Below are 14915 nucleotides of genomic sequence, written 5' to 3'. Positions count from 1 at the left end.
GCGGTAGTTGTTTGGCGGTTCCGAACCTTTACCAAAAAGAAGCTTTGCGGCAACGTTCGGATACCTTCGTTTTATGCCATAAATCCCTAAAGATCTCACTTCCAACAATCAAAAACTTGTCAAAAGGACACCATTCAAAAATCTTGATAGTTAATTCACGGAATTACCGGACACTGCCCACTAATCTCATCATCAACAACCCTAGAACTTCGTGCATTACTTCTTGCCTAAAAGTCACCAACCCAACAACCCAGGTCGTCGACCTACGTTTCTGCCTGTAGTTGCCACACCGAACTCATTTCTAGCTACATTAGACAGGATTATGACGGCCTATCGTCAAATCTTTGCCATCATACATTAACGACAGTACACACGCACTACAAATTTTCCGCGATTTCAATTTCTCCGGCCAAGACAAAATATTTTCACCATGGACATTACATCTCTATACACAGTCATTCCTAACAGCGAAGGTCTTCAAGCACTTAAACACTTTTTCGATCAACGCACTGTCAAAGAACCTAGCTCGGAAACGCTCCTCCGCCTTGCCGAACTAGTTTTAACGCTTAACTGTTTTTCATTCGCCGGCAACTATTACAAACAAATTTTATGGTGTAGCGATGGGCACAAGAATGGGACCTAGCTATGCCAATCTTTTTGTAGGATATGTTGAACACCAATTTTTAATCAGTACAACGCCCCAAACCTGAACTCTACGGCCGCTACATCGACGACTGCATCGGCGCTATTTCATCCAGCAGAGAAGAACTCGATCAATTTATAACCTCCGTCAACTCTTTTCATCCGGCTCTTAAATATACCTGGGAAATTTCGGAAACTTCATTGGCTTTCCTAGATATCAAAGTTTCTATTAGAGGCAACGTGCTATGTACTAGTGTGCACTACAAACCTACTGATTCACACAGTTATTTGTTGTATTCATCGTCAATCCATCACATGTCAAGAACTCCATTCCTTATTCTCAATTTCTTAGACTTCGACGTCTATGTAGTGATGACTCGATTTTCCAGCAAATCAGAGGAGATGTGCCAGTTCTTCGAAAAACGTGGCTATCCTGTCTCTGTGGTCAAAGCGGGCCATCATCGCGCCCAACAATTTGATCGACAGTCGTCACTACAAACGTCACAGAAAGATAAGAATGACAGAATTCCATTCACCCTCACTTTCCATCCTCATAATCACGCAGTCAAAAGCATCATTCTTAGTAATTTTAAATTACTCCAAAATGATCCCGAGACTGGTAGAATCTTTTCGCGACCTCCACTTATTTCATTCAAACGCGACAAAAACGTAGGCAACTTTTAGTTAGAAGCGCGCTCAAAACCAACGAGCAACCCGGCACTTTCAAATGCTGCGCGCTCACGATGCAAAACTTGTCTTTTCATTGTTAACACTAGCAAGATATCGGGACCTAAGCGATCTGTTAAGATCACCGATCGTTTCACATGTACCTCCGCAAATGTCATTTATTGCATAACCTGTACGTTATGCAATAATCTATACATTGGTGAGACAGGTAGACGACTAGGTGATCGATTCCGCGGAACACCTTCCCGATGTTGAGAAGAATGACAAGGATGCATCTAAGCCAGTCGCTCGCCATTTTAATCTGCCTAACCACTCCAAAAAACACATGGCTATCTGCGGCCTTTCCCTACATCTAGGTACGACGGAAAGCCGCAAGAATCTGGAACAAAAATTCATCTTTCAAATCGGCACCCTTAATCCTCACGGTATTAACGAACGCTTTTCATTTAACTAATATATTCCTATTTTTCACGTTGCCATGTTACCACCAATAGCGTAGCTCCTACTCTACTATAAAAACTACACGTAACCCATAATCCCTCGATTCGCTCTGACGAAGGGCTAACGCTCGAAACGTCGGCTTTTAGAATCTCTGTACGGTGATCAATTTACATTATCAACTCCGTTGATAAACCAAATTTTTGTATACTACTTCCCCACCGACGCAGCACCACAGTTTTTTAGAAACTACCCCTTCATTCCTTTTTAAGTGTTTCACGATTTCTTTTCCTCAGAATTAGTTTGTGCCGATATACGCTTTCTTAAAAAAAATACCTTGCATGAAAGATCGAAATTTCTCTTCAGTGGTTACCTTGTCGGCAAACGTCTTAGTTGACCTATATCATACCACTGTGTTCAGTTCCCATTGCTCCTTCCGTGGGATTAAAGCGCCAATAGATACAACATCCACTGGATATCCTGGTTCACTGCTCCCTTCTCATTAAATAGTATCATAACAAGCTACACCGTGAGCTATCAAGCAACAAGTGAAATGACCTGTGAATTCGCTTATGAACACAACGAGTGTTGTGGCTCCAATTACAACAATGCACGAAAACCTTACTAATGTGCTTATCCGGTTTTCTTTTCCTTCATACTAACATTTGGTTTCAGATTTTGTTGTTGCTTTTTCAATACAGGGCCAAACGCTCCTCCAGTTGATGTCCGGGACGTAACGAAAGCTCAACCAGTATTTTTGTTCAGTGGAACCAAGTTCCGCCTGTTGATCAAAATGGTGTTATTCTGAGTTACACCGTTACATACAGGGCATTGCCTAGTTGGTTTGAACAAACTGAGTATGTCATTGCACCAACTACAAATGCTACTCTGACAGGTCTGAATGAATACACCAATTACAGTATAACAGTGTTTGCATCTACTATCAAAGGACCTGGAAATAGAAGTGTACCTATCGTTGTCATCACAGATGAGGACAGTAAGTTTAGGCAGCATGTTTTTTCCTTTGTAAACAATCAAGATATAATTCTTCTGAATCTTCAGCATATCTACTGTGATGTTATGGTGGTTTTTTATTTTTAATGAAGCTCCAAAGAATAGGACTGAGGCAGTGTTCCTTTTAAGTGTTCACGATTTCTTTTCCTCAGAAATTAGTTTGTGCCGATATACGCTTTCTTAAAAAAAAATACCTTGCATGAAAGATCGAAATTTCTTTTCAGTGGTTACCTTGTCGGCAAACGTCTTAGTTGACCTATATCATACCACTGTGTTCAGTTCCCATTGCTCCTTCCGTGGGATTAAAGCGCCAATAGATACAACATCCACTGGATATCCTGGTTCACTGCTCCCTTCTCATTAAATAGTATCATAACAAGCTACACCGTGAGCTATCAAGCAACAAGTGAATGACCTGTGAATTCGCTTATGAACACAACGAGTGTTGTGGCTCCAATTACAACAATGCACGAAAACCTTACTAATGTGCTTATCCGGTTTTTTTTTCCTTCATACTAACATTTGGTTTCAGATTTTGTTGTTGCTTTTTCAATACAGGGCCAAACGCTCCTCCAGTTGATGTCCGTGGACGTAACGAAAGCTCAACCAGTATTTTGTTCAGTGGAACCAACTTCCGCCTGTTGATCAAAATGGTGTTATTCTGAGTTACACCGTGACATACAGGGCATTGCCTAAGGGTCTGAACAAACTGAGTATGTCATTGCACCAACTACAAATGCTACTCTGACAGGTCTCAATGAATACACCAATTACAGTATAACAGTGTTTGCATCTACTATCAAAGGACCTGGAAGTAGAAGTGTACCTATCCTTGTCATCACAGATGAGGACAGTAAGTTTAGCCACTCCTTTGTTTCCTTTGTAAAAAATCAAGATATAATTCTTGTGAATTCTCAGCATAACTACTGTGATGTTATGGTGATTTTTTATTTTTAATGAAGCTTCAAAAAAGTGGACTGAGACAGTGTTCCTTTTTAAGTGTTCACGATTTGTTTCCTCAGAAATTACTTTGTGCCGATATACGCTTTCTTAAAAAAAATGCCTTCCATGAAAGATCGAAATTTCTCTTCAGTGGTTACCTTGTCGGCAAACGTTTTAGTTGACCTATATCATACCACTGTGTTCAGTTCCCAATGCTCTGTCCGTGGGATTAAAGCGGCAATAGATACAACATCGACTGGTATCCTACTTCAGTGCTCCCTTCTCATTAAATAGTATCATACAAGCTACACCGTGAGCTATCAAGCAACAAGTGAAAGACCTGTGAGTTCGCCTATGAACACGAGTGTTGTTGCTCCAATTACAAAAATTCACGAAAAGTTGACTGATGTGCTTATTCCTGTCTTTGTTCCTTCATCCTAACAATTGGTTTCAGATTTTGTTGTTGCTTTTTCAATACAGGGCCAAACGCTCCTCCAGTTGATGTCCGTGGACGTAACGAAAGCTCAACCATATTTTTGTTCAGTGGAACCAAGTTCCGCCTGTTGATCAAAATGGTGTTATTCTGAGTTACACCGTTACATACAGGGCATTGCCTAGTGGGTCTGAACAAACTGAGTATGTCATTGCACCAACTACAAATGCTACTCTGACAGGTCTGAATGAATACACCAATTACAGTATAACAGTGTTTGCATCTACTATCAAAGGACCTGGAAATAGAAGTGTACCTATCGTTGTCATCACAGATGAGGACAGTAAGTTTAGGCAGCATTTTTTTCCTTTGTAAACAATCAAGATATAATTGTTCTGAATCCTCAGCATATCTACTGTGATGTTATGGTGGTTTTTTATTTTTAATGAAGCTCCAAAAATAGGACTGAGGCAGTGTTCCTTTTTAAGTGTTTCACGATTTCTTTTCCTCAGAAATTAGTTTGTGCCGATATACGCTTTCTTAAAAAAAATACCTTGCATGAAAGATCGAAATTTCTCTTCAGTGGTTACCTTGTCGGCAAACCTCTTAGTTGACCTATATCATACCACTGTGTTCAGTTCCCATTGCTCCTTCCGTGGGATTAAAGCGCCAATAGATACAACATCCACTGGATATCCTGGTTCACTGCTCCCTTCTCATTAAATAGTATCATAACAAGCTACACCGTGAGCTATCAAGCAACAAGTGAATGACCTGTGAATTCGCTTATGAACACAACGAGTGTTGTGGCTCCAATTACAACAATGCACGAAAACCTTACTAATGTTCTTATCCCGGTTTTTTTTTCCTTCATACTAACATTTGGTTTCAGATTTTGTTGTTGCTTTTTCAATACAGGGCCAAACGCTCCTCCAGTTGATGTCCGTGGACGTAACGAAAGCTCAACCAGTATTTTTGTTCAGTGGAACCAACTTCCGCCTGTTGATCAAAATGGTGTTATTCTGAGTTACACCGTGACATACAGGGCATTGCCTAATGGGTCTGAACAAACTGAGTATGTCATTGCACCAACTACAAATGCTACTCTGACAGGTCTCAATGAATACACCAATTACAGTATAACAGTGTTTGCATCTACTATCAAAGGACCTGGAAGTAGAAGTGTACCTATCCTTGTCATCACAGATGAGGACAGTAAGTTTAGCCACTCCTTTGTTTCCTTTGTAAAAAATCAAGATGTAATTCTTGTGAACTCTCAGCATAACTACTGTGATGTTAGGGTGGTTTTTTATTTTTAATGAAGCTTCAAAAAAGTGGACTGTGACAGTGTTCCTTTTTAAGTGTTTCACGATTTGTTTTCCTCAGAAATTACTTTGTGCCGATATACGCTTTCTTAAAAAAATGCCTTCCATGAAAGATCGAAATTTCTCTTCAGTGGTTACCTTGTCGGCAAACGTTTAGTTGACCTATATCATACCACTGTGTTCAGTTCCCAATGCTCTGTCCGTGGGATTAAAGCGGCAATAGATACAACATCGACTGGTATCCTACTTCAGTGCTCCCTTCTCATTAAATAGTATCATAACAAGCTACACCGTGAGCTATCAAGCAACAAGTGAAAGACCTGTGAGTTCGCCTATGAACACGACTGTTGTGGCTCCAATTACAACAATGCACGAAAAGTTGACTGATGTGCTTATTCCTGTCTTTGTTCCTTCATCCTAACAATTGGTTTCAGATTTTGTTGTTGCTTTTTCAATACAGGGCCAAACGCTCCTCCAGTTGATGTCCGTGGACGTAACGAAAGCTCAACCAGTATTTTTGTTCAGTGGAACCAAGTTCCGGCTGTTGATCAAAATGGTGTTATTCTGAGTTACACCGTTACATACAGGGCATTGCCTAGTGGGTCTGAACAAACTGAGTATGTCATTGCACCAACTACAAATGCTACTCTGACAGGTCTGAATGAATACACCAATTACAGTATAACAGTGTTTGCATCTACTATCAAAGGACCTGGAAATAGAAGTGTACCTATCGTTGTCATCACAGATGAGGACAGTAAGTTTAGGCAGCATTTTTTTTCCTTTGTAAACAATCAAGATATAATTCTTCTGAATCCTCAGCATATCTACTGTGATGTTATGGTGGTTTTTTATTTTTAATGAAGCTCCAAAAAATAGGACTGAGGCAGTGTTCCTTTTTAAGTGTTTCACGATGTCTTTTCCTCAGAAATTAGTTTGTGCCGATATACGCTTTCTTAAAAAAAAATACCTTGCATGAAAGATCGAAATTTCTCTTCACTGGTTACCTTGTCGGCAAACGTCTTAGTTGACCTATATCATACCACTGTGTTCAGTTCCCAATGCTCCTTCCGTGGGATTAAAGCGCCAAGAGATACAACATCCACTGGATATCCTGGTTCACTGCTCCCTTCTCATTAAATAGTATCATAACAAGCTACACCGTGAGCTATCAAGCAACAAGTAAATGACCTGTGAATTCGCTTATGAACACAACGAGTGTTGTGGCTCCAGTTACAACAATGCACGAAAACCTTACTAATGTGCTTATCCCGGTTTTTTTTTCCTTCATACTAACATTTGGTTTCAGATTTTGTTGTTGCTTTTTCAATACAGGGCCAAACGCTCCTCCAGTTGATGTCCGTGGACGTAACGAAAGCTCAACCAGTATTTTTGTTCAGTGGAACCAAGTTCCGCCTGTTGATCAAAATGGTGTTATTCTGAGTTACACTGTTACATACAGGCCATTGCCTAGTTGGTTTGAACAAACTGAGTATGTCATTGCACCAACTACAAATGCTACTCTGACAGGTCTGAATGAATACACCAATTACAGTATAACAGTGTTTGCATCTACTATCAAAGGACCTGGAAATAGAAGTGTACCTATCGTTGTCATCACAGATGAGGACAGTAAGTTTAGGCAGCATTTTTTTTCCTTTGTAAACAATCAAGATATAATTCTTCTGAATCTTCAGCATATCTACTGTGATGTTATGGTGGTTTTTTATTTTTAATGAAGCTCCAAAGAATAGGACTGAGGCAGTGTTCCTTTTTAAGTGTTTCACGATTTCTTTTCCTCAGAAATTAGTTTGTGCCGATATACGCTTTCTTAAAAAAAAATACCTTGCATGAAAGATCGAAATTTCTCTTCAGTGGTTACCTTGTCGGCAAACGTCTTAGTTGACCTATATCATACCACTGTGTTCAGTTCCCATTGCTCCTTCCGTGGGATTAAAGCGCCAATAGATACAACATCCACTGGATATCCTGGTTCACTGCTCCCTTCTCATTAAATAGTATCATAACAAGCTACACCGTGAGCTATCAAGCAACAAGTGAATGACCTGTGAATTCGCTTATGAACACAACGAGTGTTGTGGCTCCAATTACAACAATGCACGAAAACCTTACTAATGTGCTTATCCCGGTTTTTCTTTCCTTCATACTAACATTTGGTTTCAGATTTTGTTGTTGCTTTTTCAATACAGGGCCAAACGCTACTCCAGTTGATGTCCGTGGACGTAACGAAAGCTCAACCAGTATTTTTGTTCAGTGGAACCAACTTCCGCCTGTTGATCAAAATGGTGTTATTCTGAGTTACACCGTGACATACAGGGCATTGCCTAATGGGTCTGAACAAACTGAGTATGTCATTGCACCAACTACAAATGCTACTCTGACAGGTCTCAATGAATACACCAATTACAGTATAACAGTGTTTGCATCTACTATCAAAGGACCTGGAAGTAGAAGTGTACCTATCCTTGTCATCACAGATGAGGACAGTAAGTTTAGCCACTCCTTTGTTTCCTTTGTAAAAAATCAAGATATAATTCTTGTGAACTCTCAGCATAACTACTGTGATGTTAGGGTGGTTTTTTATTTTTAATGAAGCTTCAAAAAAGTGGACTGAGACAGTGTTCCTTTTTAAGTGTTTCACGATTTGTTTTCCTCAGAAATTACTTTGTGCCGATATACGCTTTCTTAAAAAAATGCCTTCCATGAAAGATCGAAATTTCTCTTCAGTGGTTACCTTGTCGGCAAACGTTTTAGTTGACCTATATCATACCACTGTGTTCAGTTCCCAATGCTCTGTCCGTGGGATTAACGCGGCAATAGATACAACATCGACTGGTATCCTACTTCAGTGCTCCCTTCTCATTAAATAGTATCATAACAAGCTACACCGTGAGCTATCAAGCAACAAGTGAAAGACCTGTGAGTTCGCCTATGAACACGAGTGTTGTGGCTCCAATTACAACAATGCACGAAAAGTTGACTGATGTGCTTATTCCTGTCTTTGTTCCTTCATCCTAACAATTGGTTTCAGATTTTGTTGTTGCTTTTTCAATACAGGGCCAAACGCTCCTCCAGTTGATGTCCGTGGACGTAACGAAAGCTCAACCAGTATTTTTGTTCAGTGGAACCAAGTTCCGGCTGTTGATCAAAATGGTGTTATTCTGAGTTACACCGTTACATACAGGGCATTGCCTAGTGGGTCTGAACAAACTGAGTATGTCATTGCACCAACTACAAATGCTACTCTGACAGGTCTGAATGAATACACCAATTACAGTATAACAGTGTTTGCATCTACTATCAAAGGACCTGGAAATAGAAGTGTACCTATCGTTGTCATCACAGATGAGGACAGTAAGTTTAGGCAGCATTTTTTTCCTTTGTAAACAATCAAGATATAATTCTTCTGAATCCTCAGCATATCTACTGTGATGTTATGGTGGTTTTTTATTTTTAATGAAGCTCCAAAAATAGGACTGAGGCAGTGTTCCTTTTTAAGTGTTTCACGATTTCTTTTCCTCAGAAATTAGTTTGTGCCGATATACGCTTTCTTAAAAAAAAATACCTTGCATGAAAGATCGAAATTTCTCTTCACTGGTTACCTTGTCGGCAAACGTCTTAGTTGACCTATATCATACCACTGTGTTCAGTTCCCAATGCTCCTTCCGTGGGATTAAAGCGCCAAGAGATACAACATCCACTGGATATCCTGGTTCACTGCTCCCTTCTCATTAAATAGTATCATAACAAGCTACACCGTGAGCTATCAAGCAACAAGTAAATGACCTGTGAATTCGCTTATGAACACAACGAGTGTTGTGGCTCCAGTTACAACAATGCACGAAAACCTTACTAATGTGCTTATCCCGGTTTTTTTTTCCTTCATACTAACATTTGGTTTCAGATTTTGTTGTTGCTTTTTCAATACAGGGCCAAACGCTCCTCCAGTTGATGTCCGTGGACGTAACGAAAGCTCAACCAGTATTTTTGTTCACTGGAACCAAGTTCCGGCTGTTGATCAAAATGGTGTTATTCTGAGTTACACCGTTACATACAGGGCATTGCCTAGTTGGTTTGAACAAACTGAGTATGTCATTGCACCAACTACAAATGCTACTCTGACAGGTCTGAATGAATACACCAATTACAGTATAACAGTGTTTGCATCTACTATCAAAGGACCTGGAAATAGAAGTGTACCTATCGTTGTCATCACAGATGAGGACAGTAAGTTTAGGCAGCATTTTTTTTCTTTGTAAACAATCAAGATATAATTCTTCTGAATCTTCAGCATATCTACTGTGATGTTATGGTGGTTTTTTATTTTTAATGAAGCTCCAAAGAATAGGACTGAGGCAGTGTTCCTTTTTAAGTGTTTCACGATTTCTTTTCCTCAGAAATTAGTTTGTGCCGATATACGCTTTCTTAAAAAAAAATACCTTGCATGAAAGATCGAAATTTCTTTTCAGTGGTTACCTTGTCGGCAAACGTCTTAGTTGACCTATATCATACCACTGTGTTCAGTTCCCATTGCTCCTTCCGTGGGATTAAAGCGCCAATAGATACAACATCCACTGGATATCCTGGTTCACTACTCCCTTCTCATTAAATAGTATCATAACAAGCTACACCGTGAGCTATCAAGCAACAAGTGAATGACCTGTGAATTCGCTTATGAACACAACGAGTGTTGTGGCTCCAATTACAACAATGCACGAAAACCTTACTAATGTGCTTATCCCGGTTTTTTTTCCTTCATACTAACATTTGGTTTCAGATTTTGTTGTTGCTTTTTCAATACAGGGCCAAACGCTACTCCAGTTGATGTCCGTGGACGTAACGAAAGCTCAACCAGTATTTTTGTTCAGTGGAACCAACTTCCGCCTGTTGATCAAAATGGTGTTATTCTGAGTTACACCGTGACATACAGGGCATTGCCTAATGGGTCTGAACAAACTGAGTATGTCATTGCACCAACTACAAATGCTACTCTGACAGGTCTCAATGAATACACCAATTACAGTATAACAGTGTTTGCATCTACTATCAAAGGACCTGGAAGTAGAAGTGTACCTATCCTTGTCATCACAGATGAGGACAGTAAGTTTAGCCACTCCTTTGTTTCCTTTGTAAAAAATCAAGATATAATTCTTGTGAACTCTCAGCATAACTACTGTGATGTTAGGGTGGTTTTTTATTTTTAATGAAGCTTCAAAAAAGTGGACTGAGACAGTGTTCCTTTTTAAGTGTTTCACGATTTGTTTTCCTCAGAAATTACTTTGTGCCGATATACGCTTTCTTAAAAAAAATGCCTTCCATGAAAGATCGAAATTTCTCTTCAGTGGTTACCTTGTCGGCAAACGTTTTAGTTGACCTATATCATACCACTGTGTTCAGTTCCCAATGCTCTGTCCGTGGGATTAACGCGGCAATAGATACAACATCGACTGGTATCCTACTTCAGTGCTCCCTTCTCATTAAATAGTATCATAACAAGCTACACCGTGAGCTATCAAGCAACAAGTGAAAGACCTGTGAGTTCGCCTATGAACACGAGTGTTGTGGCTCCAATTACAACAATACACGAAAAGTTGACTGATGTGCTTATTCCTGTCTTTGTTCCTTCATCCTAACAATTGGTTTCAGATTTTGTTCTTGCTTTTTCAATACAGGGCCAAACGCTCCTCCAGTTGATGTCCGTGGACGTAACGAAAGCTCAACCAGTATTTTTGTTCAGTGGAACCAAGTTCCGCCTGTTGATCAAAATGGTGTTATTCTGAGTTACACCGTTACATACAGGGCATTGCCTAGTGGGTCTGAACAAACTGAGTATGTCATTGCACCAACTACAAATGCTACTCTGACAGGTCTGAATGAATACACCAATTACAGTATAACAGTGTTTGCATCTACTATCAAAGGACCTGGAAATAGAAGTGTACCTATCGTTGTCATCACAGATGAGGACAGTAAGTTTAGGCAGCATTTTTTTTCCTTTGTAAACAATCAAGATATAATTCTTCTGAATCCTCAGCATATCTACTGTGATGTTATGGTGGTTTTTATTTTTAATGAAGCTCCAAAAAATAGGACTGAGGCAGTGTTCCTTTTAAGTGTTTCACGATTTCTTTTCCTCAGAAATTAGTTTGTGCCGATATACGCTTTCTTAAAAAAGAATACCTTCCATGAAAGATCGAAATTTCTCTTCAGTGGTTACCTTGTCGGCAAACGTCTTAGTTGACCTATATCATACCACTGTGTTCAGTTCCCATTGCTCCTTCCGTGGGATTAAAGCGCCAATAGATACAACATCCACTGGATATCCTGGTTCACTGCTCCCTTCTCATTAAATAGTATCATAACAAGCTACACCGTGAGCTATCAAGCAACAAGTGAATGACCTGTGAATTCGCTTATGAACACAACGAGTGTTGTGGCTCCAATTACAACAATGCACGAAAACCTTACTAATGTGCTTATCCCGGTTTTCTTTTTCCTTCATACTAACATTTGGTTTCAGATTTTGTTGTTGCTTTTTCAATACAGGGCCAAACGCTCCTCCAGTTGATGTCCGTGGACGTAACGAAAGCTCAACCAGTATTTTTGTTCAGTGGAACCAAGTTCCGCCTGTTGATCAAAATGGTGTTATTCTGAGTTACACCGTGACATACAGGGCATTGCCTAATGGGTCTGAACAAACTGAGTATGTCATTGCACCAACTACAAATGCTACTCTGACAGGTCTCAATGAATACACCAATTACAGTATAACAGTGTTTGCATCTACTATCAAAGGACCTGGAAGTAGAAGTGTACCTATCCTTGTCATCACAGATGAGGACAGTAAGTTTAGCCACTCCTTTGTTTCCTTTGTAAAAAATCAAGATATAATTCTTGTGAATTCTCAGCATAACTACTGTGATGTTATGGTGGTTTTTTATTTTTAATGAAGCTTCAAAAAAGTGGACTGAGACAGTGTTCCTTTTTAAGTGTTTCACGATTTGTTTTCCTCAGAAATTACTTTGTGCCGATATACGCTTTCTTAAAAAAAATGCCTTCCATGAAAGATCGAAATTTCTCTTCAGTGGTTACCTTGTCGGCAAACGTTTTAGTTGACCTATATCATACCACTGTGTTCAGTTCCCAATGCTCTGTCCGTGGGATTAAAGCGGCAATAGATACAACATCGACTGGTATCCTACTTCAGTGCTCCCTTCTCATTAAATAGTATCATACAAGCTACACCGTGAGCTATCAAGCAACAAGTGAAAGACCTGTGAGTTCGCCTATGAACACGAGTGTTGTGGCTCCAATTACAAAAATTCACGAAAAGTTGACTGATGTGCTTATTCCTGTCTTTGTTCCTTCATCCTAACAATTGGTTTCAGATTTTGTTGTTGCTTTTTCAATACAGGGCCAAACGCTCCTCCAGTTGATGTCCGTGGACGTAACGAAAGCTCAACCAGTATTTTTGTTCAGTGGAACCAAATTCCGCCTGTTGATCAAAATGGTGTTATTCTGAGTTACACCGTGACATACAGGGCATTGCCTAATGGGTCTGAACAAACTGAGTATGTCATTGCACCAACTACAAATGCTACTCTGAGAGGTCTCAATGAATACACCAATTACAGTATAACAGTGTTTGCATCTACTATCAAAGGACCTGGAAGTAGAAGTGTACCTATCCTTGTCATCACAGATGAGGACAGTAAGTTTAGCCACTCCTTTGTTTCCTTTGTAAAAAATCAAGATATAATTCTTGTGAATTCTCAGCATAACTACTGTGATGTTATGGTGGTTTTTTATTTTTAATGAAGCTTCAAAAAAGTGGACTGAGACAGTGTTCCTTTTTAAGTGTTTCACGATTTGTTTTCCTCAGAATTTACTTTGTGCCGATATACGCTTTCTTAAAAAAAATGCCTTCCATGAAAGATCTAAATTTCTCTTCAGTGGTTACCTTGTCGGCAAACGTTTTAGTTGACCTATATCATACCACTGTGTTCAGTTCCCAATGCTCTGTCCGTGGGATTAACGCGGCAATAGATACAACATCGACTGGTATCCTACTTCAGTGCTCCCTTCTCATTAAATAGTATCATAACAAGCTACACCGTGAGCTATCAAGCAACAAGTGAAAGACCTGTGAGTTCGCCTATGAACACGAGTGTTGTGGCTCCAATTACAACAATGCACGAAAACCTTACTAATGTGCTTATCCCGGTTTTTTTCCTTCTTACTAACATTTGGTTTCAGATTTTGTTGTTGCTTTTTCAATACAGGGCCAAACGCTCCTCCAGTTGATGTCCGTGGACGTAACGAAAGCTCAACCAGTATTTTTGTTCAGTGGAACCAAGTTCCGCCTGTTGATCAAAATGGTGTTATTCTGAGTTACACCGTGACATACAGGGCATTGCCTAGTGGGTCTGAACAATTTGAGTATGTCATTGCACCAACTACAAATGCTACTCTGACAGGTCTGAATGAATACACCAATTACAGTATAACAGTGTTTGCATCTACTATCAAAGGACCTGGAAATAGAAGTGTACCTATCGTTGTCATCACAGATGAGGACAGTAAGTTTAGGCAGCATTTTTTTTTCCTTTGTAAACAGTCAAGATATAATTCTTGTGAATCCTCAGCATATCTACTGTGATGTTATGGTGGTTTTTTATTTTTAATGAAGCTTTAAAAAATAGGACTGAGGCAGTGTTCCTTTTTAAGTGTTTCACGATTTCTTTTCCTCAGAAATTAGTTTGTGCCGATATACGCTTTCTTAAAAAAAAATACCTTGCATGAAAGATCGAAATTTCTCTTCAGTGGTTACCTTGTCGGCAAACGTCTTACTTGACCTATATCATACCACTGTGTTCAGTTCCCATTGCTCCTTCCGTGGGATTAAAGCGGCAATAGATACAACATCCACTGGATATCCTGGTTCACTGCTCCCTTCTCATTAAATAGTATTATAAAAAGCTACACGGTGAGTTATCAAGCAACAAGTGAATGACCTGTGAATTCGCCTATCAACACAACGAGTGTTGTGGCTCCAATTACAACAATGCACGAAAACCTGACTAATGTGCTTATCCCGGTTTTTTTTTCCTTCATACTAACATTTGGTTTCATATTTTGTTGTTGCTTTTTCAATACAGGGCCAAACGCTCCTCCAGTTGGTGTCCGTGGACGTAACGAAAGCTCAACCAGTATTTTTGTTGAGTGGAACCAAGTTCCGCCTGTTGATCACAATGGTGTTATTCTGAGTTACACCGTTACATACAGGGCATTGCCTAGTGGGTCTGAACAAACAAAGTATGTCATTGCACCAACTACAAGTGCTACTCTGACAGGTCTGAATGAATACGCCAACTACAGTATAACAGTGTTTGCATCTACTATCAAAGGTCCTG

At 39.7% G+C, this 14915-nt stretch overlaps 1 protein-coding gene across 1 annotated transcript in view; it reads left to right on the top strand.

The window, feature by feature from the left end:
• Positions 1–14915, top strand: part of LOC138023026 (phosphatidylinositol phosphatase PTPRQ-like) — a 39358-nt gene that overhangs the window by 3764 nt on the left and 20679 nt on the right. The window contains exons 2-16 of the mRNA XM_068870061.1: positions 2533–2764; positions 3340–3434; positions 4268–4499; positions 5075–5371; positions 5942–6238; positions 6817–7113; positions 7692–7988; positions 8560–8856; positions 9433–9729; positions 10306–10602; positions 11175–11471; positions 12049–12345; positions 12917–13213; positions 13785–14081; positions 14661–14915. The exon at positions 14661–14915 is cut by the window's right edge and continues 42 nt beyond it. Of these exons, the coding sequence (XP_068726162.1) occupies positions 2533–2764; positions 3340–3434; positions 4268–4499; positions 5075–5371; positions 5942–6238; positions 6817–7113; positions 7692–7988; positions 8560–8856; positions 9433–9729; positions 10306–10602; positions 11175–11471; positions 12049–12345; positions 12917–13213; positions 13785–14081; positions 14661–14915 (4081 nt within the window). The remainder of the gene's footprint in view (positions 1–2532; positions 2765–3339; positions 3435–4267; positions 4500–5074; positions 5372–5941; positions 6239–6816; positions 7114–7691; positions 7989–8559; positions 8857–9432; positions 9730–10305; positions 10603–11174; positions 11472–12048; positions 12346–12916; positions 13214–13784; positions 14082–14660) is intronic.

Source organism: Montipora capricornis, chromosome 11, assembly GCF_036669925.1.
Source record: "Montipora capricornis isolate CH-2021 chromosome 11, ASM3666992v2, whole genome shotgun sequence".
Classification (NCBI taxonomy): Eukaryota; Metazoa; Cnidaria; class Anthozoa; order Scleractinia; family Acroporidae; genus Montipora; species Montipora capricornis.
This window is presented reverse-complemented; position numbering and strand designations above follow the sequence as displayed.